At 43.0% G+C, this 26,050-nt stretch overlaps 1 protein-coding gene across 5 annotated transcripts in view; it reads left to right on the top strand.

Moving 5' to 3' along the window:
* The window catches only part of Ids (iduronate 2-sulfatase), a 58,556-nt gene that overhangs the window by 20,192 nt on the left and 12,314 nt on the right, over positions 1-26,050 (top strand). For 3 of the 5 annotated variants that reach the window (XM_075958690.1, XM_075958688.1, XM_075958689.1), the window contains exons 2-8: positions 4,470-4,598; positions 5,445-5,581; positions 5,976-6,153; positions 12,507-12,595; positions 13,623-13,823; positions 15,346-15,516; positions 22,630-22,756. In XM_075958690.1, the coding sequence (XP_075814805.1) occupies positions 4,487-4,598; positions 5,445-5,581; positions 5,976-6,153; positions 12,507-12,595; positions 13,623-13,823; positions 15,346-15,516; positions 22,630-22,756 (1,015 nt within the window). In that variant the 5' untranslated portion in view covers positions 4,470-4,486. Of the gene's footprint in view, positions 1-4,307; positions 4,599-5,444; positions 5,582-5,975; positions 6,154-12,506; positions 12,596-13,622; positions 13,824-15,345; positions 15,517-22,629; positions 22,757-26,050 lie in introns of those variants that run through there. The other 2 variants (XM_075958691.1, XM_075958692.1) reach the window with 2 other exon arrangements.

The following is a 26,050-nucleotide window of genomic DNA, read 5'->3' as shown; positions in this document are numbered from 1 at the left end:
GGATGGAGGGATTGGCTTTGAGTGCTTGAAACCCATGGCTAAAGCGGAGGTCACCCACGAAAAGGTACCCGAAAAGTACCGCGAACACGGCAGGCCAAAAACACAGGCGTCCGAGTGTTCTTGGGGCGTGCTAAGGCTTAATTGGCCCGAACCCAACAACCGTACGGGGGAGAAAGAAACCCCGGTTGGAAGGAGACAATTAAGCTGTTTGGGGCGTGTTGCCCGAGAAGCACCGCAACGTAGCGGGCCGGAGACAGAAAAGTTTAGAAAAAAAGGAGAATAAGGCCGGAAGCACCGAACTCCCGGTTGTGGGTGACGCAGGCCTAGGCCAAGGGCAAGAAGCAAGGGGGGGGGGTGGGAAAGGAGGTTGGCGACCCAGTCCGGGACACAGCAGAGAAAGCTGGCCGGACAGTCTCTGAGCGCCCCGGGGGAAGGGAAGCCAATTCAGGTTAACTCACGGTTGAGGATGAGGCCGTGGCAAGCAGGTGAAGTCGGGCGCAGTAATCGGTCGAGATGAGTCAAACGGCACCAAATTGTTGTTAAATAATAAAAATCCTGGGTTGGCTGTAATGTAAAAGCGGAGGCGGTTACGCGAGGAAAAGACACAGACACGCGGCGGTCCCACGTGGGTGCACTTTAATGGGGGGAGGGGCAACAGGCAGGTACAGGTGTGCAAAACACTTGGAGAACAAGGGGGGAAGGGAAAGGAAAGAGAACTCGTAAAGACCTTTGCTTTTAACGGGGAATGCAAAGGCTTCTGGGAAATGTCCGTATCCAGGAGAATGCTGGGAACTGTAGTTCGGCAAAGGAATAACACATTTGGCATATAGAATAAACGAAGGTCATCCTTTCTACTTATTTAAACCATACTTTTCATTTTAAATGTTTCTCACATCAATTTTGAGACTTTATTTCTATCTAAATTCTGTGTCTATATCTATACTGTTATTTTGTCTTATTTCAGCTTTAGACGTTGTCTGCTGACTACCTGTTGTGATACATGAGATTATAGTTCATTTATTTCTTCCTATTTCTATGTGCATATTTTAAACTCTTGATTATGGAAAGTGATCATATATATCATGACTCAACTGATTCTGGTGTCGATTCTTGTTATTCTCCTTTCTTTCCACAAATGTTTCTTCTGATGGTACTACATAGCAAACATCATGCATATTTAACTTTAGAGTCAGTTTTCTGTTTTTCCTGCTTTTTTGAGAGTGAGTGATAGGATGTGTGAAGTATACATACACGTGTGTGAGAGAAAATGCATATGTGCCTATGCTTAGAGGCCAGAGATATTGGGTGTCTCTTTCTATTACTCTTTGAATTGTTCCTTTGAGACAAAGTCTATCAGTGAACCTGGAGCTCCTTTTTTTTTTTTTAATTTGTTTTTCAGTTAGGCTGGTATTCAGCAAGTCTCAATGATGCTGGTGTCTCTGCTCTCTCTACTCTCCTCAGTGATAGGGTTACAGATGTGCTTGGGCATCTTGTAAAGATTTTACTTCAGTTTTAGCATATGAAATCCAGTACTTATGCTTGCAGAGTAAATGCTATTAATCACTGAGCCATCTCTCCAGCCTCCGGAGTCAGCTTTCTGATGAAATCAATCCACAGCAAGAGATAATAAATGCATGTGTTTCTTGTTGGTTGTTTTACTTTTTGTCTTTTCTGGAAGGTCCACCATCCAGCTCCCAAATAAACCATACATATAGGCTTATTATTATTTACAAAGGTCCAACTTTAGCTTGACTTATTTCTAGCCAGCTTTTCTGAATTTAGATTATCCCATCTACCTTTTGCTTTTGGGCTTTTCCCTTTCTATTACTTCTGAATATCGTACTTTCACTCTTACTCCATGGCTGGCTGGACGGCTGGCTGGGCGGCTGGCCCCTGATGCCCTCCTCCCCTTGTTCTCTTGCTCCTCTATCCTCTTTCTTTTTCCCTCTTACTTATTCTCTTTGCCTGCCAGTCCCTCCTATCCTTTCTCTTGCCTATCTATTGGCCATGCAGCTCTTTGTTAGACCATCAGGTGTTTTACCCAGGCAAAGAATCACAGCTTCACAGAGTTAAACAAATGCAACATAAAAGAATGCAACATATCTTTGCATCATTAGAACAAATGTTTTACAACATAAACAAATAATATATTTTAAAATAATATTTTACAGCATGCATTGGGATTATTAATTTAAATTGGAAGGGAGTCAGTAACAAATTATTTAACATTCTAGAAATTTGTTTAATATTTTTGTATAAATTTTATAGAGAGAATTTCTTGTTTTATTTGGATGTGTTTATTAAATCTCATGCAGGCATTGACCTATACAGGAGTGTTGACCTTTTCCTGTTTTAAAGTTATTTGTGTCATTTTATGAGTACAAATGTTTTGCCTGCATGTATGTATGTGTGCCACATGTGTGACTGCTGCCTGCAGAAATCAGAAAAGGGTTTCAGATCCCCTGAAAATGATGTTATGGGTGGATGTGAGTCATTATGTGGGCACTGGGAACCTGCCCCGGGTCCTCTGCAGGAGCGCAAGTGCTCTTAACCATAAAGCAATGTCTTCAGCCCCTAGAGGCCTGATTTTATGATGGTTTCAGTTAAACATTTTCGATTTTAGTGAAGTTATGTGATTTCCTTAAAAATGTTCAATGAAATAAAACATGAATGTAGATGATGGAGGACATTTCATATTTTGTCTGTTGAAATAAATATTTCAGTTCTTAGAAAACACGAGTTTTGACTTTTCAGTAGTAGTAACCATTCAAGGCCAGAGAGAGTCTACAACCAATTAGGGCCACTTTGTGTTCCTTAAGCCAGACTGTGTGTCATCCCAAAGCTTTGACTTTCATTTCTCCTATGCTACCATTGCCATCCTCTTCTGTATTCTTGGCTTCTACGTTTCTCTGGTTGCAATATCAGCTTCAGCTGTGCTTCTATTTGAAACTGAACCATGGCCATGATTGTGGAAAAGACTGAGGATGTCTTCAATATTCTTATTCCTTATGTTTCGTCCTACCCTAAAGCTGGATGTCAGAGTGCTCAGAAAACTTGCTTGTGAACCTGAAGAGTCTACCAAAGAACTGCAGACATTTTTAGAAGTAGGAACCACATGTGACTTTTGCTTCTTATCTCTCATTCACCATGGGGTTATTTAGACTGCATGTTTTGATGGCCATTTGATAAGCATGCTCTGGCTAACTCCTAAAGAGGTGTGCCCCTCATGGAGACTCCCACTGTCCCCCATTTCCTGATGAATGGCTTTGTTTTAGGCTTTCAGACTTTTCAGTTTTGAACAGTAATGGAAATATTAGTAGCATATAGCACAAAGTGTTGATATGAGAAGAAACTATTGCCCTTGGTTTAATATGTTGCCTGGAGGGTAAAATGCCACAATATCAATGTTTCTGCAATAACAAATGCTAGATTATTTTATGGGCAGGGAGGGGTTAGGGATGACTCATAGATAGAGGGTCTAGTTTTTCAGAAGTTCCATTTGGTAGAGATAGGACACAGAGTCCTTCTTGGTCTTCAGTCCAAAATGAATAGGGAATAATTGTTGCCACAGGAGTTCAATTCCCAGTCACTGTGCCTATTTCTGCTCTTCTCTCTGGTGCTCTTCTCCTGTCTGGCTCCAGCTGCCATCACTCTTAACTATGCTCCATTAATTGCTGGTCCCTCTTTATACAGACTTCAAGTGGCTTGTCCTTTCCTTCTCACGTTTGTTTAGCTATCTCTTTACCAGTGAAGCTCTGCCTAGACAACCTCATATAAAATAATAAGATCCTCCCAGTTTTAGTTTGTCCAGATCAGGAATGCCCAGGAACGTTCTATAAATTTATTTTAAGCTCAATCAGAGAACGAACTGAGAACTCCAGCACCAACAGCGTCTATTGTATATGCACGCGCGCGCGCGTGTGTGTGTGTGTGTGTATGCAGTGTTTAATAAGGATTTGTTTAACTGATAAATAGGGGGAAAAGGTCCTTTTAGGTATATAGGATGGAAGTTTTCAAGGGGCTTCTTCGGAAAATGGGCAGCAAGGAAAATTAACATTTATAGAGAGATAAGGGTAAGACTGGAGTTCCAGCTAAAAGGCACAGAACTATCACGGGAAAAGCAAGAAACTAGTTCAATAGCAAAACCCTCACAACATCAAGAGTCCTGTCACCGCTTCGTAAAAGGTGCTCTGGAAAAGCCACAGCCCCTGTGCTTCCGGTTAAGGTCCCGCCCACTACGGCTGATTATGTCTTCGTACCTCCGGAACCACAGACTCCACCCTCTAGAGGGAGGGGCTGGGGGCAGTTGCGCAAGTGCGGGCCTGCGCCCGGGCCTTTGGGCCCGAGGCTGTGGTGTCACGCAGTTTTCTCAGATTGCGTCTGTGGCAGCTGCGGCGGCGGCGGCGGCGGCGGCGGCGGCGACAGCTACCCAATGGTCCAGTTGTAACCCGAAGCCACTTTTCTTCAAGGTTGCACCAAAGCAGCAATGTCTCCGCAGCCGCCGCCGCCGCCTGACTGGCGCCTTCTTGGCTTCAGCTTGTTGGTAGGCTCCTTCTGTTTCGCCCTGGAGTCCGCAGCTCAAGGCAACTCTGCTACAGGTGCCAATTGCTCGTTCTTTGCCCTGTCCAACTCTGTCTCTGTCTCTGCCGATGTTTCTTCTTCCATCCATCCTAGGTTCTTTTTTTGGCATCCTTCATCCCCCCCCCCCCATTTTATTCCTGCTTACACTCTAGCCATCTTTCCTTCCTTCCATCTGTTCAGCTGGCATTAATCTTTCATCATTCCTCATTCCTACCTCTTCCCCTCCTTTCTGTCCTATCATGTTTTTCTCCATCATCCTATCTTTCTTTTTTCATTAATTTTTGAAGAATTTCATAAGTGCATGCAACATATATTTTTGTCTCATCCCCATTCCTCCCTCCTAACTCCACCCCCCTCAACTTCACGTCCTCTTTTTGTTTTTATAACCCACTGAGTTCAGTTTGTGCTTCTCATACTCACATGGGTGTGGGCCCATCTACAGGTGCGATGCACAGTCCATCTGTCTAGCAGTCCATCCTTTTCCTTCCATCCCCCTCCCTCCCTCCGTTTCTCCCTCCCTCCTTCCATCCGTCTTTTCCTTCCTTCTTCCTCCCTTCTATCTGTCCTTCCTTCATTTAACTGTCTTTCCATTTTTCATCTGTCTCCTCTATACCTTCTCTTTGTTCTTTCATCCCCCCACCTCCCTCCCCAAGTCCCTGTCTTTCTTCTTCATCTAGGTGTGAAGACATGGTTGACACATAAGATGCTGACCTTAGCTGAAGCAGAACCCTGGTTGCTCCTCTCTAGATGGACTGTTAAGGAGCTGGGGCCAGCCTTGATCTTCTCATTACCTTGATGGTGGTGGTGGTGGGGTTTCATTGTCAGTGCATGTGATGTAACCAAAGCCCCTCCCTCCTGTGCAGATGCTCTGAATGTCCTTCTGATCATTGTGGATGATCTTCGCCCCTCCCTGGGCTGTTATGGCGATAAGCTAGTGAGGTCCCCAAACATTGACCAGCTGGCATCCCACAGCATTCTCTTTCAGAATGCCTTTGCACAGGTATGTTTGGGAATCTTTTGGTGTGGGTAAGTGTCTCTTTGTGTATACACAGCAGGGAGTTGCATGTTGCTGCCCTAGAGATGATCTTCAAAGAGGGAAGCAGAGCTTGGAAAATGGAGGCCTAGGCTAGCCTGTTCTCCACTTAAAAGGAAGCTTGTACCTGCAAGGCTCCTCTCCTCCTTGGGTGGAGACTATGCCTGCTGTTTGGAGAGCCTGATGAAGACAATAATCTCTAGTACCTGGGCGAGGCCCAAATCCCACTGGTTAGCCTGGAGATCTGCATGACTCAGCTGCCTGGCGGTTGCTGAGGACCCAGGGGGGTTGCTTAGTTACCTTGAAGACTGCAGATACATTTGGCTGTGATGATGTTGACATTTGCTTCTGCTCCCAACAGCAAGCAGTGTGCGCACCAAGTCGAGTGTCCTTCCTCACCGGAAGGAGGCCTGACACCACCCGCCTGTATGACTTCAATTCCTACTGGAGAGTACACTCGGGGAATTTTTCCACCATCCCCCAGTACTTCAAGGAGAATGGCTACGTGACCATGTCGGTTGGGAAAGTCTTTCACCCTGGTACTGTCTAATTACCAAAGCCTGGGCTCTCTGTTTCTGTTCCTGAATAGTGGAATTCCTTGCTGGGTTGGGGCTGTTTGTAGTTATCTTTCCTGACAGGCTGGGTAACTTGGTCATTGCGACATTTCTATGAAACAGCAACACCAACAAAACAGTTCTTTAGCCTAGTTTCACGTTCATAGTCTCAATGAAAGAGAAGAAAAAGAAATTGTTTTTCCTCTAGCTGTTGGAGGTGACGCTTTGGGACTTGAGCTGCTTGGGTTGTGGAAGTGCATTAGCTGTTGCAGACGCAGCTCTGGTGACAGTCCAGCCCTGGACCTGAGCCTGTGCCTTGCAGAGTGCCTGTCTGTAAAGCTGAGTATGAGGCAACCACATCTCAGGACCTCAGATGTCTAGAGGGCCTGTGTGGACTTGATGTCCACGTAAGAGCTACAGCTTGGTGGAGGTAATGCTTTCTCTGTGAGTCATGTCAGAAAGAGGAAGGAAGTTGGGTGTCAAGTTTTGGCTTTGAATACTGCCTGATAAACTGGTTGTTCACTTCCTAAATGAAGCATAGCCATCACTTTAAAACACTGACAGAAAGATCACTTGATTTCAAGAATGGAAAGAAAGCAAAGAATATAAAGGTGTAATTGCACCATGCTGAGGAAAGCTGTGTTTGATGTATTCCTGCCTGTTTTTTGGACATAGTATTTTTCTGATTTGTACTCATGTTGTGTAGCATGAATAATAAAATCCCAGAGGCAGAAATTGAGGTTCAACCTGAAAAGTAGAAAAGAAAGGCAGTCAAGCTACTAGAGAAGTCTTACCTCTACCAAGGCTAGGCGACCTCAAACTAAGCTGACAGTCAAGCTACTAGACAAGTCTTACCTCTACCAAGGCTTGGGTGACCTCAAACTAAGCTGACAACCTCTTTTTCTTCTCTCATTTCCCTCTAGTGCTGAGATTAAAGGCCTGATTCCCTACTGTTATCATTCATGATGCGGGTGACCTTAGGCTGTCCTGGTCCCACGAGGGGCTGTGGCTGGTGACCCATAGCAGGTGCCCTGGTGGGTGGGATACGGACAGATACACCAAGCAGAGAAAGCTTAGGTATAAGAGTTTATTTAGTGGGTATTGGGAATGGTTTAAAAGTAAGAGGTTATGGAGGCGGGAGAAGGGGAGACTGAGAAAGACAGGAAAAAGAGGGGAGGGAGAGGCAGAGACTGCCTCTTCAGAAGAAGGGTGGACAGAGAGAGATAGAGAAGGGGGGATTAGGAGTGGGCAGGGCTTGTCTCTTGAAGGGACAGAGTACCCAGGTTACAGACCAGGCCAGCAGATTGCAACACCTAGTACTGGGGTTATAGGTGTAGGCCACCACCACCTGGATTTATTTCTGCATTGATCTTGTGTAGCCCAGGGTGGCCTTGAACTCACAGAGATCTGTCTGATTCTGCCTCCCAAATCCTGGGATTAAAGGTATGTGTCATCATTGTCTGACCTCTAGTGGCTTTAGCGTTGCCTCTGGTCTTCAGGCAAGATTTATTTATCAAAATACAAATAATATACCACTACATTGTCAATTTTATAATTTTTTTTGTTTTGTTTTGTTTTTCGAGACAGGGTTTCTCTGTGGCTTTAGAGCCTGTCCTGGAACTAGCTCTGTAGACCAGGCTGGTCTCGAACTCACAGAGATCCGCCTGCCTCTGCCTCCCGAGTGCTGGGATTAAAGGCGTGCGCCACCACCGCCCGGCCTGTCATGTTTATAATTTTATAACCCGAGTGAGAGTAAATATTTCCCATTATATTACACTCCACACAAATCCCTTTTTAATGACAGCATTCACATTATTTTGGCTTTTCACTGCCGTGGGCATCTCTGGAAGCAGAATAGACTACCTGGGCAATAGATAGCATCAAGGATGTGGGCACCTGGTTGTGGTCTCAGTGCTGCCACGACTTAGCCATGCTGCTGACTTTGACTTTCATTCCTTACTTGGGAAGCTGGGACTGTAGTTATTTTGATGTCCTACCAGGGGAGCTTGTCAGTGCAGGCATCCGGGAGTGTAAAGTGTCTTCAAAGTGCTAGATCCATTCAGATGATGATGCTTATCACCAGAGGGGACAGCTTGAGTGTCTCCAAGAGCCTTTTGTACATTGATTATAACTGCTAGGCTCAGGAGCTTTTTTCTGAAACCTAGCTGGCAGTTCAGGATAAGAATAGTCATCAGGTAGACTATGCCCTGCTCAGTTTTGAAAATAAATGTATCAGGAATCATTTTGTGTGGACTAATGCTGAATATCAGTTGAACTTGCTAGTTTGGTACTTAGAACACTTGCTTAAGGGCATTTGTAGTAATAGGAGTGGCGGGGCTGCGTCCCCAGCACCCTGGCTGCCCGCACGGCTAGCTTTATACCCGAAATAATTACACAGACACTGTATTCATTTAAACACTGCTTGGCCCATTTCTATCTAGCCTCTTCTAAGCTAACTCTCGCACCTGAACTAGCCCATTTCTAATAATCTGCTGTAGCCCGCAAGGTGGCTTACTAGGGAGATTCTAGCCTACGTCCATCCTGGGTCGGAGCCTCATCACGTGTCCAGGAGAGGGGAGCATTGTGTCTCTGCTCCAGAGAACAGAGCTGTCGAGTCTGTGCTCATTTCCTCTTTCTCCCAGCATTCTGTTCTGTTTACTCCTCCCACCTATGTTTTAACCTATGAGGCCAAGCAGTCTTTTTATTACTTAACCAATGACCTTCCTCCATCATGTCCCCTTTTTCTGTTTAAACAAAAAGGAAAGGCTTTAACTTTAACATAGCAAAATTACATATAACAAAACAGTTATTAAGCAAGAATTACAGTTACAATATTTATATCTACCTTATCTTTTATCATAACAATGGAAAACTATAACTATAACTAACCATTCTTCAAGTTTATCAAAGACTCCAGAAGAATATATTACCTAAACAAACAAGAAATCCAAAACTCTAGAAATGACAGAGACATCTTGCTGCCTGGACAGTCACCCAAAGTTCCTCTGTACCGTTGGGGCATCCATCTTCAGCCTTCAGGCCTGTAGTATCCAGCAGACATTTTCATCAAGCAGGAAATTCCAAAAACAGTTCAGTCACTTTCTGCTGTGTCCTGCAGAATGTCTCCCAGACTCTTTCATGTGTCAGGAACCCCAAAAGACCGTCTCACCTTTAGGCAAGTTCAGCAGTCCTCTCTCTGCAGGTTCTCTGTGTCCATTTTATGCAACAGTCCAGGCAAGAGCAGTTTCTTGCCCAAATGGCTATCCAACTCCATAAGGATCCTCTTCGATGCCCATCTTCCTCTCGAAGTAGATTGGTGCCGCCAGGAGCAGACATGTCTCATTGTCATGAAAAATCCTAAGTTATTAAAACATTAAATGTCATATTCTGTACTCTTTGAAAGATATAAATGCCGATCTAACTGAAATATATCTCTATATATCTAGAAAATCTAACTAACATGACTACAAGCTTGACTATTACTGATGATTATCCATTAACCTATATTTCTTAATTATACATTACATTTTTTAATGAACTACACAATCACAGTATCTTAATAGCAGAAATATGCATATACATATAACAAAATTGACCTTAAATCTCTATCAATAAAGCAAAATCTATACTAATACAAATTATTCATATCTATATCATATCCCCCTTTAAATGTTAAAGAACGTTTATAAACCATATTTGGGAACATGGGCGCAGTTTTTTCTCTCCAAACTGCTTCCTGCTGAATGGGGGCATCGTTAATTAGGTCTTTCATGGTACAACCTGTGTGCTAGTTTCATCTCAGTTGGCAGTTGAACGAAGCAATTTTCTGAAGATGTTCACACCAACCCTTCAAGAGGGCGTGGTCCATCATACCATATTGGAATAGAAGAAATGAACAGGGTCTCATCCTCTGTGAAAACAAAATAAGAAACTCCTTTCCAAACCATCATGTCCTTAGATCCAAATTTCAAAGTCAAGGCATTTTCAAAATAACTATGTTGAATTAGTTCAGCAGCATTTATAAATAAATATCTTTTAGCAGCTGTTGCTCTTTCCTCAGCATTCAAATAATTCAAAGAGAGCATAATAGCATACAGTATCAAAATTCTCTGTGTATTTTCCATCTTTGTGCGCTTTATTTTAACCTCTATTTCATTTATTTTTACTTTTTGCTTTTTGAGACAGGTTCTCTGTATCTTTGACCTGGAATAACTCTGTAGACCTGGCTGTCCTTGAACTCTCAGAGATCCGCCTGTCTCTGCCTTCCAGGCATTGGGATTAAAGGTGTATGCTACTCTACCTTGAACTCACAGAGATCTGTTTGTCCCTGCCTTCTAGGCACTGGGATTAAAGGCATATGCTACCACACCTTGAAGTCACAGAGGTCAATCTCCCTCTGCCTCCCAAGTGTTGGGATTAAAGGTGTGTACTACCACACCCAACTACTCTATTCCCTTTTTTTTGTTTTTTACTTTAAGAACTTCAACTTTTAGTCTGCATATATTTTTAACACACAGTAAACCATTTAGAAATTTTCTTTGTCTTTGAATCTCTCTTTACTGTATATCTCTCTTTTTCTGACCACATGAATCTTTAATGTACCAAGCAATATCAGTAGAACTAAAGCCTTGGCTTTGCCAGCTAGATCCAGTCCATTCCTTAGCTTTCCAGCCTCATGGCTGAGGTACTGGCTGTAGCCATGTTTACTGCCACAACTCTATGGCATTTCAAGGTTCCTGCCAGCAAGTAAGTTGCAGCATTATGTCCATAGACAACACACAAGTCCTCTCTCTGTAGTTGGCCCTCATGCCTCAAACAGAGTTTGCCCTGGCAGGATGGCCCAGAAAGCCGGCATTTTTAAACGGCGCAGCTTTTTTCCTGCCAAGGCTGAAAACCGAAAAACATGCGTTCAGCTTTTCCTCAACACCGTTTGAGTGTTTCGTGGCAGGACCTCTTAATGGGCTGCAGGGTTTTGCAGCTAAAGCTGAGTCAGGAAGCCTCTCTTAGATGAGAGCGCTTGCTTGCCTCTAGCAAGCAGAGTAGACCCGAGAAATTGTCGCTACCAAGAAAACATGCTTTACTCTTTCCAAAGCTTTCTCAGGCTTTCAGTGGATTCAGTTGTCCACACTTCTGGGCGCCATTTTGTAGTAATAGGAGTGGTGGGGCTACTTCCCCAGCACCCTGGCCACCTGCATGGCTAGCTTTATACCCGAAATAATTACACAGACACTGTATTCATTTAAACACTGCTTGGCCCATTTCTATCTAGCCTCTTCTAGGCTAACTCTCGCACCTGGACTAGCCCATTTCTAATAATCTGCTGTAGCCCACAAGGTGGCTTACTAGGGAGATTCTAGCCTATGTCCATCCTGGGTCGGAGCCTCATCACGTGTCCAGGAGAGGGGAGCATTGTGTCTCTGCTCCAGAGAACAGAGCTGTCGAGTCTGTGCTCATTTCCTCTTTCTCCCAGCATTCTGTTCTGTTTACTCCTCCCACCTATGTTTTAACCTATGAGGCCAAGCAGTCTTTTTATTACTTAACCAATGACCTTCCTCCATCAGGCATTGGGAGGGAAGTGAGTATTTTCTAGCAGAGGAGATTATACTTTAGGAAGGGAAATCAAACAAGGCCTGTTTGTTGATCTCCTTCCTGATGACTAACTAGATTTAAGGATGAGCTTCTCTGTGTCTTACAGACCCTTACTTCTAAGGCACTTCTGCACTCTTGGCAGGTGACAGTTCTTTCTTGGTTTCATATGCTATTTGTTTTGCTTGGTACACAGTAAACTACTAAGTTTGGGGCTGCAGTTATGCTTTACAATTACGTACTTGGTCTTGGTGCTGAAGGCATGGGTTTGAGTCTTGGCTCTATCATCTATTGGTTGGCACTGTGAAAGGCATGAGCCTTCTCTTAACCTCTCTATGCTCATCTGTCTCATGGTGGTGACAGTGCTTTTGCTTTCTTCTTAGGTGGTTGTTGCTTCCTTAGGGTGGGCAAGAGTCTCTAACTTGAGCTCCAGGGAACTGCAGGATGTGGCTGGGCAGAGAGGGGACTATACGGTGGGAGGAGACAGGAGCTCAGCCCATTCAGACTAACTGATCTTGTCATTTTGAGGCTTAAGAATTAGGAAGTTAGATGTTCAGTACTAAAATGATGATCTGGAGAGTTGGTCTTAATGGAAATGTATCATCTAGCTTGAGCTCTTGATTTTATAGGTAAGGAAACTGAGGCCCAAAGAGGGGGGAAGCTATTTGTATAGTTGTTCAATTTTAATCTGGCAGTGGGTATTAAAGGACCTTTCACATTTTGTTCAGCAACTTTCTTTTCTCCAATTTAAGGTATCTCTTCCAATCACAGTGATGATTCTCCGTATAGCTGGTCTTTTCCACCTTATCATCCATCATCAGAGAAATATGAAAACACTAAGGTAAGTCTATCCAAGGGCCGAGGAAACACTGTTTTCTTGCCTAGCAAATGGACTATTAAATATATTGCATTTTCTTTTAAACTGGTTATGCTGTGATGTGTGTAGCTTTTGCTTGTTGTAATGTCTTATAGAAACAAGCATTAGGATATTTAGCAATTGGTTTGATAGGCACAATGATTATTTTTTTGTGAAATTCTTTCTTTATAATATTTTACTAAATAGTTCATGTAGGCTAGTTTGGAGCTTGCTCAAACCCAGGCTGGCCTCAGACTCAGAATCTTCCTGCTTCAGCTTCTCTCATGGTGCTGGAATAAGAGGCATAGGCCACCACACCTGGCTTATGGGATGTTTTTTATTCTAAAACTTTAAGTTGGGCCAAAGACATAGTTCAGTCAGTAAAGTACTTGTTCTAGAAACATGAGGACCTGAACTCAATTCCTAGCACCCATCAGAAATCTAGTTCTAGGGACTCAAGCAGGTCCCTGGAGTCTGCTGCCCAGCTACTCTAGCTTAAAGTCTCAGTGAGAGCCCCTGTCTCAAAAACCAAGGTAAATCACTTCTGAGGAACAACTGAGGTTGACCTCTACTTTTCTTGTGTATTGCCCCCCCCATGTGCACTGGCAAATATACAAATGCACATGTGTACACATACACAAGTAATAAATTAAAACCTTAACCTTATGTCTAATCATTTCACTTAATGGATTCTTGATGTTCACTCTGGATTGAACTATTGAGCTAAGGATCATAAATGTTGAGATAGTTTTCGATAGTTTATTTGAATATCCTCTAATTAGTTATGGCCTGGAGACAGAATTCACAGGAATAAACTGAATGGTATGTGTTTTTTTGCCCCTGTCTGGAGAAAGGACAAACACTTCTGGTTCAGTTTTGCTTCCAATGTTTGTGTTCGTTCTAAGTGACTTAACAGTTTTAGGGCTGGTGATGTGCTATTTGTTCAGTGTGTGACTATCAGAATTGATTTATTGAATTTAATAGACCGATGTTATGCATTTTGTTTTGAAAGACATGTAGGGGACAAGATGGAAAACTCCATGCCAACCTGCTTTGTCCTGTGGATGTGGCAGATGTGCCCGAGGGCACCTTGCCTGACAAACAGAGCACTGAGGAAGCCATTCGGTTGTTGGAAAAGATGAAAATATCAGCCAGTCCTTTCTTCCTGGCAGTTGGGTATCACAAGCCACACATCCCCTTCAGATACCCTAAGGTGAAGAGCTGCTTGAGGGCTGATCCAACACAGTCACTATTATCTGTGTTACTTATTCATCAGAAAGGCATTTGTGTATCGAAGGTGGTCATAACCCACTGGGATGCCCAATGGCTACTGGTGTACTTGCAATAATGGTAGTCTTAGAACTTGTAAGAATCTTGTAATAAATGCTTAGCTTTCTTCCGCTGGAGGTTTGATTTCTTTTGTTTGAGCTCATCATGTGAATGGGATTGTATAATGATGTCCTGCAGAGGTGAGATAAAGCCACCAAAGGGATTGTCTTTGGGAGAAAATATGAGGCAACATGAAGCCAGCTTCCCCAATTGTCAATTCCTCCCTAAGATTCTCATATCAGACCCTGTAGGAACAGGAGACAGAATTGCTTGTTGGCACTTCAAATCCTATGCTTCTCTATATTATTTAGAATGTATAGTCCTTTTAAGTAATCCTTTCTAGATATTCTCTGTTTTCTTTTTCCTGGGCCTGAGCAGCCCAGCCTTTTAACTTTACAAAAAATGTCACTTGGTTATAAATGAGAGTACAGACCTGGAAGTATGCTCTTTGATGTTGTAGGCATCTTGTTTGATGAGCCTTGAGGATCTTGCCCTCACAGCAGGAGCTCTCAGCCCCTTTGGAAGAAGCTTGTGACACTCAGTCTCTTCTGCTCCCTTGCAGAAAAGAATTCTCAAAGCTGCCTAGCTGCAAGCCTTTCAGAGGTCTGCTTATGAGGCTGGCCCTTATCTGGCAACTGGGACCTTTGATTTGGGAGTGCCTAAGTGGTTTTGGCAGACATGGTATATGCTGGATCACTGCTTGCCTTATGAAAGATTGAAATTTTGTTCTGGTTCAGGCAGAGTGCCTACACGATCAACCCCATGTCAAAACTGGGTGCTGCAGTTTTTATGAGCTTCACTAATTGGTAGTATTTTATATGCATTGTCTTTGAACTAACTGGGGCAATAAGAGCCTCCTATGTGAAATCCGTGGGAAGGACTTTGAAGCTTGTCATTGGTTTCCTCCAGAGTTAGCCACATGTTTGGTTTTGATGGTTTTTTTCTTTTTTTCTTTCTTTCTTTTTTCTTTTCTTTTCTTTTTTTTTTTGCTGATTGGGTGTGAAATCTTTTCACTCTAATAAAGGATCACTGTAAGTGGGACCTTCTGCCAAGTCCTGTGAGCTCTCCTCATGACTCACAGAAGCTGAGGGAGGTTGTGGGAGCCCACTGTGCTTCGCCATGCCTTTGGATGTTGGGAGTAAGATAGGGACAGGAGAAGGAGGGCACCTGTATATGAGAGGAGAGGACAGTTGCTGCTGTCATTGTAGAAAACATGTTTTAGCAACAACACTTTGTTGCTGTTTGAGCCATATGAGAGTGGCTTAAGGTAGAGAGTAGATAAGGGTGGGTGAGTTCCTGGGGAGTATTAGCACCAAGTAAATGGATTATAGGCTTTCAGAAAGCACAACCTTGTGCTTTTGCCAAATGAGCAGCAACATTGTGGCTTTGTATGTTTTTCTCCTTAGGAATTTCAGAAGTTGTATCCCTTGGAAAACATCACCCTGGCTCCTGATCCCCAGGTCCCTGATGGCCTACCACCTGTGGCTTACAACCCCTGGATGGACATCAGGGAGCGGGAAGATGTCCAAGCCTTAAACATCAGTGTGCCCTATGGCCCAATTCCTGTGGATTTTCAGGTACCAGTGGTTTACTTGGAGAGATATGTCAGGCACTGATGGTGTAGTACCAATGGTGAGGCCACATTTGAGTTCAAGGCCAACCTGTTTACATAATGAATTCAAGGCCTGCCCAGGCTAAGTAGTAAGCTCCTGTTTGAAAAAGCCAAAACAAACAAAAGCCTTCTTTGTGGATTTCTGTCGGTGGATTTCTGGGCAGTGGTAGGTAGACCAAGTCTCCTTACTAGTACCTTAGCTTCTAAAGAAGGTAGCATCCAGGCTTGCTATAAGCAGACACAGGTTTGGGATGTAGCTTGGGTGAACCTCCCTAGCCCATGGGGGATTAATATGAACCACAGTTCAGTAATTATAGGATGTTAGCAGCTGTGTAGAAGCCCAGACTCCTTCATTTGCTAGTACTTTTGTTTCCTCTGTGGGAAAGCCTAAATTGGAAGCTGCCACTCTTGGGCTGACTGAGTGAACTGAGCCTTGGTACAGAGGGAGGTGGGATACTCTGGTTAGTGCTGCCAGCTATGGTGTCTGGCATCTCTTTGCTCTGATACAGATATAGGGCAGCCTCCAAGTTACTCATTTGTTAATATTGACTCATCCCTCCTCATCCCTCAGCTTCTTTCTCCTGTAAGTAAAAACAACACGAAGAGCCATATTTTGTCTGAAGTTTTATGACATGAATGCTAAAGCAGGTGGTAGTGGATAGAAGAGGGCAGCATTTTCAGAATGTGTTCCTTGGACTGATGGTATCAGACTTATTGGACAGACTTGCTAAAAGTACAGAGCTCTGGCCCACCTATAAAAGTCTATGAGCATCCTTTTTCTCTCTTTTCCCTCCATTTTCTTTTTTTAATTTTTGCAGTACTAGTGATTGAACCTAGGGCCTCACATGCACTAGGCAAGTACCCTGCTACTGAACTATATTTCCAGCCCTAGAGCTGAAGAAACCAGATTTCCTGAGAAAGCATATCAGGTGATTGTGATGTATTCAGTCCAGCTGTGAGAGCTGCTGGGGAGAACCTCTGTTGCTACTAAGCAGATGTTCTCAGCTGCCCAGGTGAGCTCTCTGCTTGTTTGGTGAGGTCTGTTTCTACTGATGTTTCTGCAGCCTCTTTGCTCACATCCTGCTATCTTCAGAAATACCATTTCTCTCATCTCTGCCCTGTTTTCTTCTCTTTCCTGTTTACTGCTCTGCTCCCTCAACTATTGTTTGAGGGCAATGAAGAGTAATCTATTCTGGCTGTATCCATGATCTTCTTGGTCTGCGTGGGTTTTTGCCTTCCTGGATCACTAAGAGTTCTCACTGTGGCAGACTCTGATCTTGTTGGCAAACTCTCTTCTAAGTTTTCACCTTCCCTGAGCTCAGTGCTACTTTCTCATTGTTCACCAATCTAATATGGGATGATTTGACACACACGCCTCCTTCTTGTGAGTAACTCCCAGGCAGATGATTGTGGAGACCCTGGTTGTAGTGATGAGGTGAGCAGGCCTGCTTTTCATCCCGCCTGGCTCCTGCATGGCTAGCTTAGCCCTGGAATAATTACACGGAAACTGTATTCATTTAAATACTGCCTGGCCCATTAGTTCTAGCCTCTTATTGGCTAACTCTCACATCTTTGTAGTGATGAAGCGAGCAGGTCTGCTTTTCATCCCGCCCGGCTCCCACATAGCTAGCTTTATACCCGAAATAACAACAAACAAATTGTATTCATTTAAACACTACCTGGCCCATTAGTTCCAGCCTCTTATTGGCTAATTCTCACATCTTGCTTTAACCCATATTTAGTAATCTGTGTAGCACCATGAGGTGGTGGCTTACCGGGAAAGATCTTAACCTGCGTCCATCTCAGGTCGGAGAATCATGGTGTCTGACTCACTTCCCTTCTTCCCAGTATTCTGTTCTGTCTACTCCACCCACCTATGTTCTGACCTATCAGGCCAGCAGTTTCTTTATTAATTAACCAATAAAGGTAACACATAGAAAGAAGACCCACCTACATCACATCTTGATTAACCCATTTCTAATACTCTGTGTACCACCACGAAGTGGTGGCTTACTGGGAAGATTCTAACCACTGTCCGCCTTGGGTAGGAGAAGCATGGTGTCTGCCTGACTCTGCTTTCTTTCCCCCATAATTCTGTTCTGTCTACTCCACCTATCTAAATCTGCCCTATCAAAAAGCCAAGGCAGTTTTTTTTATTAACCAATGAAAGTAACACATAGACAGATGACCCTCCTACATCATTTCCTCTTTTTCTGTTTAAACAAAAAGGAAGGCTTTAAATTTAACATAACAAAATTACATATAGCAAAACAGTTATCAAGCAAAAATTAGTTACAATATTTATATCTATTTTATCTTTTATCATACCTAAGGAAAATATAACTATCTATTCTTCAACTCCATCAAAGACTCCAGAAGGATATAATATTACCTAAGTAAACAAGAAGTAAGCAACTTCCAAAACTGCAGAAATCACAGAGACATCTCGCTGCCTGGACAGTCACTCAAAGTTCTTTTGTAACATTGGGGCATCCATCTTTGGCCTACAGGCCCATAGTATCCATCAGACATTTCCATGAAGCAGGAAAATTCAAAGACAGTTCAGTCACTTTTTTCTGTGTCCTGCAGAATGTGTGGCAGACTCTTTCATGTAGCAGGAACCCCGAAAGACCATCTCACCTTTAGGCAAGTTCAGCAGTCCTCTCTCTGCAGGTTCTTTGTGTCCAGTTTATGTAACAGTCCAGGCAAGAGCAGTTTCTTGCCCAAATGGCTAACCAACTCCATAAGGAGCCTCTTCGATGCCCATCTTAAGTAGATTGGTGCTGCCAGGAGCAGATGTGTCTCATTGTCCTGAAAAGTCCTAAGTTATTAAAACATTAAATGCCATATTCTGTAGTCTTTGAAAGATATGAAGAATGCCTATTTAGCTGAAATATATCTCTGTATATCAAGAAAATCTAACATGACTACAAGCTTGACTTTTACTGATGATTATCCATTAACCTATATTTCCTAATTATACATTACATTTTTAAATGAACTACACAATCACAATACCTTAATCAAGATCAGAAATACATATACATATAACAAAATTGACCTAAGTTTATGTCAACAAAGCAAAATTATACCAATGTAAATTATTCATATCTATATCATATCCCCCTTTAAATGTAAAAGAACATTTATAAACAATATTTGGGAACATGGGCACAGTTATTTCTCTCCAAACTGCTTCCTGCTGTATGGGGGCGCTGTTAATCAGGTCTTTTATGGTGTAACCTGTGTGCTAGGTTCATCTCAGTTGGTAGTTGAGTCAAGTAATTTTTTGAGGATGTTCACAGCAACCTTTCAGGAGGGCGTGGGATATACCATATTGGGATAGAAGCAATCCACAAGGTCTCATCTTCTGTGAAAACAAAAGAAGACCCTTTCCAAAGCATCATATCCTTAGACCCAAATTTGGAAGTCATGATACCTTTAGAACATACGTGTTGGATCAGCTTGGCAGCCCACACAATGAAATGTCTCTCTGTATTTAGTTCCTTCGCCGTCAAAAACTTCAAAGAAAATACAATATACAGAATCTAAACTCTCTGTGAATTTTTCATTTTTATGTGGCTTATTTTTCTTTATTTCTTTTACTCTATAACTATCTGTACTCTGTCTCTTTAAAGACTTTACCCCTTTTTTAAGGCATTAACTTTATTCTCTATATTCTTTTTCTTCTCTCTCCCAAGCCTATGTATGTTTAACACTATGACCCATTTAGAGGTCTTTTATGTCTGAATCTGTCCTATTGCATTGCTTGTAACTTTTTTACTGTCCAGGAGCACTTCTTAAAAACTTAAGTTGCACCATGAAGAGATAATACGGTACGGCCTGTTTCCTTCCCATTCTAAACCTTAACTGCCCTGTTATTATGATAATTACGATAGCTCCTGCCTGAAATCAGCACAGTTCAGCATGGTGGAGCTGCTGCTCCTTCCTCAGAGCCATTTGGTGCCCATGAGCCAGTGTACAGTTTCAAGCACACAGCAAGTCCACATTGTCATCAAGCAAGCAAGCAAGCATTTTACTCACAAAACCCCATTCAAATGATCTGTCTCCTGCAGGAGCCAGAGGTCGCGCTATCAGCACAGCCCAGAAAGCTGACATTTTAAAACTGCATGACTTTTTTTTTTGTCTCCAGGTAGGAGCCATACTCAGCACTTTAACTCTGAGAATGAGCTTTTTATCTGAGTTACATCCAAATCTGCCAGGCAGAGCACTGTGCAGCCTGGAAACATCTCTGTGTATGGTGGCAGAAATCCGCCATGCTCTCCCGACTGCCTAAGACTGATCCCACTGTCTGTCCAGGTGGGGAGTGCAGGCATGGTCTCAGAGTACTTTGTTCCCAATCCCAAGCAGGAACACAAACATCCAGTCTTTTTTTTTCCATTTGAATACTGCCTGCATTAGTTATAGCCTCTTATTGGCTTACTCTTACATATTGATTAACACATTTCTAATAATGTGTACCACCAAGAAGTGGTGGCTTACCGGGAAGATTCTAACCACCATCTGTCTTGGGTAGGAGAAGCATGGCATCTGCCTGAGTCTGCTTTCTTTCTCCCACAATTCTGTTCTGTCTACTCAACCCACCTAAGGGCTGGCCTATCAAAAAGCCAAGGCAGTTTCTTTATTAACCAATGAAAGTAACACATAGATGACCCTCTTACATCACCTGGTTCTGTTGTTTTCCACGTGGCTAGGTCACTACCCCTACTCTGCCTTTTCTCCTTCCTCTTGTACTATCTCCTATCAAATGGGAGCAAATCATGCTGTTGCTGACTGTGAAATTTTGTCACCCTTGGCTTTCTCATCTTCCTCTGACACCATGTTTCTTACCTGTCTCCACACCTGCTTGATCTCCCCAAATTTCAGTTCTGCCCTGTTCTCCGAACACATCTTTCTGGACCAATGTAGTATATTTTGTTTTTTATTTTTTTTCCCCATTTTTAAAGAAAGGTCTCACTCTGTAAACCTAGCTGAACAAAAATGCATGGTGATCCTTCTGCCTGAGCTTTCCAAGTGCAGGGATTACAGGTATACACCCCATGCTTTTCTGATTTTCTTCTAGCAAGTGTTCTGAATTCTTCTTAGGGACCAGCAATGGCCTGATACTATTTTGTCTAAAGCCCTTGGAATCTGACTGCTGTTGCCACAGGACTTTTGCTAACCTGCAGTCTATATTGCATTGCATCTATGTCTTGAAAGACCTTCTTGGCCTACAGCCTGAGGCTTCCACTTTCTTGAAGAAATTCCAATTGTATGTCATCTGGCCCTAACTTACTGTTTTTGTCTGCCTCTTATGTCATTACATAGCTCCAAATGAACCCTGTTCTTCCATGACTCCACTCTGTTGTATGCTGTTGCTTTAGAAGCCTTCTGTGACCCTGATTTATCTACACCAACTAACTTGAAGGGTCATTCACCTGTCTCAACCCTGGCCCTTCCCATAATGTGTATGTTTACTTATCTGTAGTTGTATCCTTATTAGCTAGTGGCTTAATAAGTCTGAGCATTATACTTGCTTCTTTATTGCCTTCTTTCTATGACCAGCATAGGCAGAAGGTGTCTGCCTAAAGTTCTCCAGGCTCCAGACTGAAAAGTTAATTTACTAAACAGTAAATGTAGGTAGAGGTTCAGCATGATCCTTCTGTAAGCATAGCAAGCAGATGAAGGGACAAGTCTCATGACTGCCATTATCCTAGCAATGACAAGTAGCATATCTTACAGGTCCATCTCATGAGTTAGAGGCCCTGAGGATAGTAGAAGATGGGGCTGATTTGGTAAATGGTTCTTTTGTTTCTTACTGCTTGGGGCATAGTTGGGAGGAAGAATAGTATTTGCCTTAAGGCCCATGAACAGTATTCAGGAGTCAGTCCAGGAAAGGCTTATGGCTCTTTTACTTGTGGGTGTAGGCTGGCTATCAGTTCCAGCAGTTCCTCTTGGGTTGCCCTTTATTATTCTTCTGCTCATTGAGAGTTTGTTAGAAACGAGCTACACTTAAAACCTTGGTCCATGAAGTTAATCAGTTGCCATTTCTTGCTTGGTAAGAGTGTAGGCAGAGGAGAGGCCTACTTCGGGTCATTATTAGAAGTTAATTTGTGTCACCCCCAGAAAGCTATATTGAACTCTTTAACTCTTTATACCTTAGAATGTAGTCTGCTTTAAGTTAAGATGTACTCATACTGATCAGGTAAGCCCCTAACCCAATGTGACTTTTGTCCTGATAAGGAGATCAGGTAGGGAGGACAGAGACAGAAACAGATGCAGGAAGAGCTCCATGTGATGATGGAAACAGATTTTAATGACTGTTGCAAGCCAAGAAACACAGGTGGTTCTCAACTTGTGGGTCTTAACCTCTTTCGGGGCTGAATGACTCTTCCACAGGGGTCACCTAAAACCATCAGAAAACATAGATACTTACATTACAATTTATAATGGCACAAAATTGTAGTTATGAAGTAGCAATGAAATAATTTTATGGTTGAGGAGTCACCACAACATGAGGAACTGTATGTATTAAAGGGTTGCAGTGTTAGGGAGGTTGAGAACCACTGCTCTAGAACATTCAGAAATGGCACTCCCCAAACCTTGATTTTGGACTTTTGGGTGTCCATGGCCGGGAGGCAATCGATTTCTAGTGTTTCAAGTCACCTGGTGGCTTGAATGGAGAAGAGTGGTATCTTTGGCATCCTCCTCATTAGAGAATGGGTGATTCTGGAAATGCAAGGATTAAGGGATCATTTTCTGTTTCAGTGGTCATTTCTAGAGACTCCAGAATATGCAGACCAGAGACAGGAACAGTTAATGCCATCCATTTGTCTTGACATGTATCCTAAAGTGAAAGCTGATTTGTTTTCAGACATGTCAGTTTGGTCCTGCGGCTTGTTAGTCTGGCCTCTGGAGCAAATGGCTGCAGAAGGGAGGAAAAGGAATGTTAGGTTTAGGCTAACAATATCATCAGTCAATGGAGAGGTTGAGATTGGGAGAGATGTTCAGGCATACTCTTTGTATGCTAAGGCATTTAAAGTTGCTTTTACTCTTGTAATATTCTTTTCATTTGCAGCGGAAAATCCGTCAGAGCTACTTTGCTTCTGTGTCCTATTTGGATACTCAGGTTGGGCATCTTTTGAGTGCTTTGGATGATCTCCATCTGACCAGCAACACAATTATTGCTTTCACTTCTGATCATGGTAAGCATTTTGCAGTGCACTGTTGAATTGAACATCTCAATTTCCTGTAACACCCGATTTTGTGTTACACCCTCGGTACAGTTCGCGCACCCCTGTACCTAAAGCAAGTCGAGCAAGGGCCTGGAGATTGAAAAGAACACACAGAGAGACCAGGGTCATTCGAAAGGAGATCAGCCGAATGCCAGTTTATTCAGACTTGGGGAAATCCTTATGTATCTAACTGCTGCACAAGGATCTCTGCCCAGGCAGGTGGGAAATTACCATTACCATATTAACAATGGAGTAAATGCCCTGCAGCTAACCAGCAGGTGGGGCAGGGAGAGCATAGAAACACACAGGAAGCTTAGTTAGCTGATCATAAACTGTCCCCGCGAATGCACCCCAGGAATAAGGGAGACCAGGGCCCTACAGGTCCCCCTTTTATATAAATTATGACTAGGCCTGTCTTGGGTGGCATTGGACGTCAGGCAATACCCCTTACCCGTCATGGGAAAGCATCCATGTCAAAACACATTTCCTGTCTTAGGTTGAGGCAACCCCCCAAAAGCCTTTCCAGTCTTTGGCTCACTAGTCATCCATCACCGAGTTCAGCCAGATTTGTGCTGAAAGATTCTCTGGGCAATAGCTAATAGGACTTGCCATGTGGCAACATTGACCTGAGCTTGCCTTTGGCTCTGGCATCATAACCATGAAGATGATGCTCCAGCACATGTAAGCATCCCTTAAGGAGACTGTGTTTGCTCAATCCTTAATAATTCTGCCCAAATTGGAGCCCTCTAAGTAAGGTCTCAGTGCTGGTGAAAGGAACCCTGGTATAGCTAACTAGAATAATTTCAAGAGCCAATTTGTAAATTGTACACCTTAGGGTCCGTGAATAACGGCAATAAGCTTGTTACTGTAATATCTAGCAGTGGTCTTTAACCACAACCAAGAGCAAAATCAACTGCAATATTCATTTGTAAATTTAGCTCAATTTGAATGGCTAAGGCATTTGCAATCTGCCCTGAGAAGGTATCCTTTGTGCTAGCAGGAAGCAACTGACTGACTAATGAAAAATCCAGCAGCTCTAGCCGCTCTGGCAGCAACAGCTATGGCTGCCAATATCATGGGACGGGTAGATGGGTAGAGGAACAATCCTTGGCACTCGGACCACCACAGCCAGCTCCTCAGGAATCCCGCAACTCTTCAGTTGACAAGACAGAATCTCCTTGATCTCTTGGCTCTGTCCTGTCTTCAGGCTTCTGGACAGGAAAATCCACAGCAAGCACCAGCCGCTCAGGTACCCATATTGGATTGTCAGCGTCCTGCGGGAAAACACAAACAGCCCCTCTTCCCCACACCAGTACAGGATCTGGACCATACCAGGTGCCATCTGATAGATTCTTCCATTTGACATGAGGCATCCCGGCAGAATCTGGTTGCCAATGCCGTTCAGCAGCAGTATGAGATTGAGCATCAACAGTCAAAAAATTTAAAATGTATAAAATAAAAGATAAATGGTCTCTGGGGATGGAACCATATTCCCCCTTTTTTGTTTTATGCAAATAGGCTTTGAGCATATGATGCGCTCGCTCCACTATAGCTTGTCCTTGAGGATTATAAGGTATTCCCGTTTTGTGAGAAATTGAAAACTCAGAGCAAAATTTAGCAAAGCCAGTGCTAGTATAGGCTGGTCCATTATCAGTCTTTACAGTTTTAGGAACTCCCATGTAGGCAAAAGCCTGGAGTCAATGACTTCTAACATCTCGTAATCTTTCTCCTGTGTGAGCTGAGGCAAAAATGAGATGAGAATATGTATCCACGGTTACGTGAACATATTGCATGCGCCCAAAAGAAGGAACATGGATAACATCCATTTGCCATAAATGACTGGGAGCAAGCCCACGAGGATTAACTCCCAAATGGGGAACAGTTAAAAGTTCTGTACACAGTACTTTTTAACAATATTAGTGGCTTGTTCTCGAGATATCTTAAAATGAAATCTTAAAGATCCAGCATTGAGATGAAAACAATTATGAGCTTTTTCTGCAGGTTCATAAGATTCCTGACTCACTACATAAATTTGACGAGTAAGCTGATCAGCCAAAGCATTTCCTTCACTCAAAGGACCAGGGAGGTCAGTATGAGCCCACAAATGCCCTACGTAAATGGGAACAGATCGGGCCCAAAGCAAAGTTTGAATAGCCAATAACTGCATCTGGACTCGAGATACAGAGGCAATATAAGCTGCAGTTTTCAACGGTGCAAGAATTTTGCTTATATACTGACTGTCAGTAAAAAGGTTAAATGGAATATCAGCATATTTCTCTAGGGCCATCTGTACAGCAATCAATTCAGCCACCTGAGCAGAGTTAGTATTAACAGACCGAATGTCAAAATCAGGAGGGGAGGCTACTACAGCTCTCCCGGTGGAGGATCCATCAGTAAACACATTTCGTGCCCTGCCAGAGGCTGCAAAGAAATAACTTAAGGGAAACATACCGGATGATTTTTAAAGAAGGTGACTAACCTATCAGAAGGATAATGATTGTCTAACTTGCAGGGATTAGTGCATAAAAATAAGGTCCAATCTTCAGCAAAATTTTGCAACCAAGTTATTTCTGCCTGGGTATATGGTGTAATAACCTTATCAGGTAACATTCCAAAAGTTTGCAAACTAAGCTTATACCCTTTCTGAGTAACATGTAGCACAGCTGATGGATAGGAGACAACAATTTTTACAGGTGACACATGTTCATGTACCCACAGGATGGGTCCTTGCTGCCAAAAAACTCCAGTAGGACTATGCTTGGAGGGGAAAATTATCAACAGCAGTGGCTGACTATAGTCAATATAATGAATATGAGCAGAGGCAAGCTTTTCTTCAATTAAAGTAATACATTGCCTTGCTTGAGGTGTTAACTCACGAAAGGAGGTTGGGTCTGGATTCCCCTGCAGAATGTCAAAAAGTGGTTTTAAGTCTCCAGTAGGGATTCCCAGACTGGGCCGGACCCAATTTAGGTCTCCAAGCAATTTTTGAAAATCATTCAAAGTTTGTAGTTTATCTAGGCGAAGAGTAACTTTCTGCAGTTTTACTCCTGTCTGTAATAGCTGATGCCCCAAGTATTGATATGGAAACTGTTGTTGTACTTTTTTAGAAGCAATAATTAACCCAGCATGTGCTAGGCATTCTTGCAAGTCAGCAAAAGCCTCAAGGACTATCTCTGGGTCCTGTCCAGCTAATAGGATGTCATCCAAATAATGACTTATATACAGTTGAGAATATTTATATCTTATTGGGGCAATAACCCGGGC

This window comes from Microtus pennsylvanicus, chromosome X (genome assembly GCF_037038515.1).
Source record: "Microtus pennsylvanicus isolate mMicPen1 chromosome X, mMicPen1.hap1, whole genome shotgun sequence".
NCBI classification, from domain to species: domain Eukaryota; kingdom Metazoa; phylum Chordata; class Mammalia; order Rodentia; family Cricetidae; genus Microtus; species Microtus pennsylvanicus.
The sequence above is the reverse complement of the archived record's forward strand: the minus strand, read 5'-3'. Positions and strand labels throughout refer to the sequence as shown.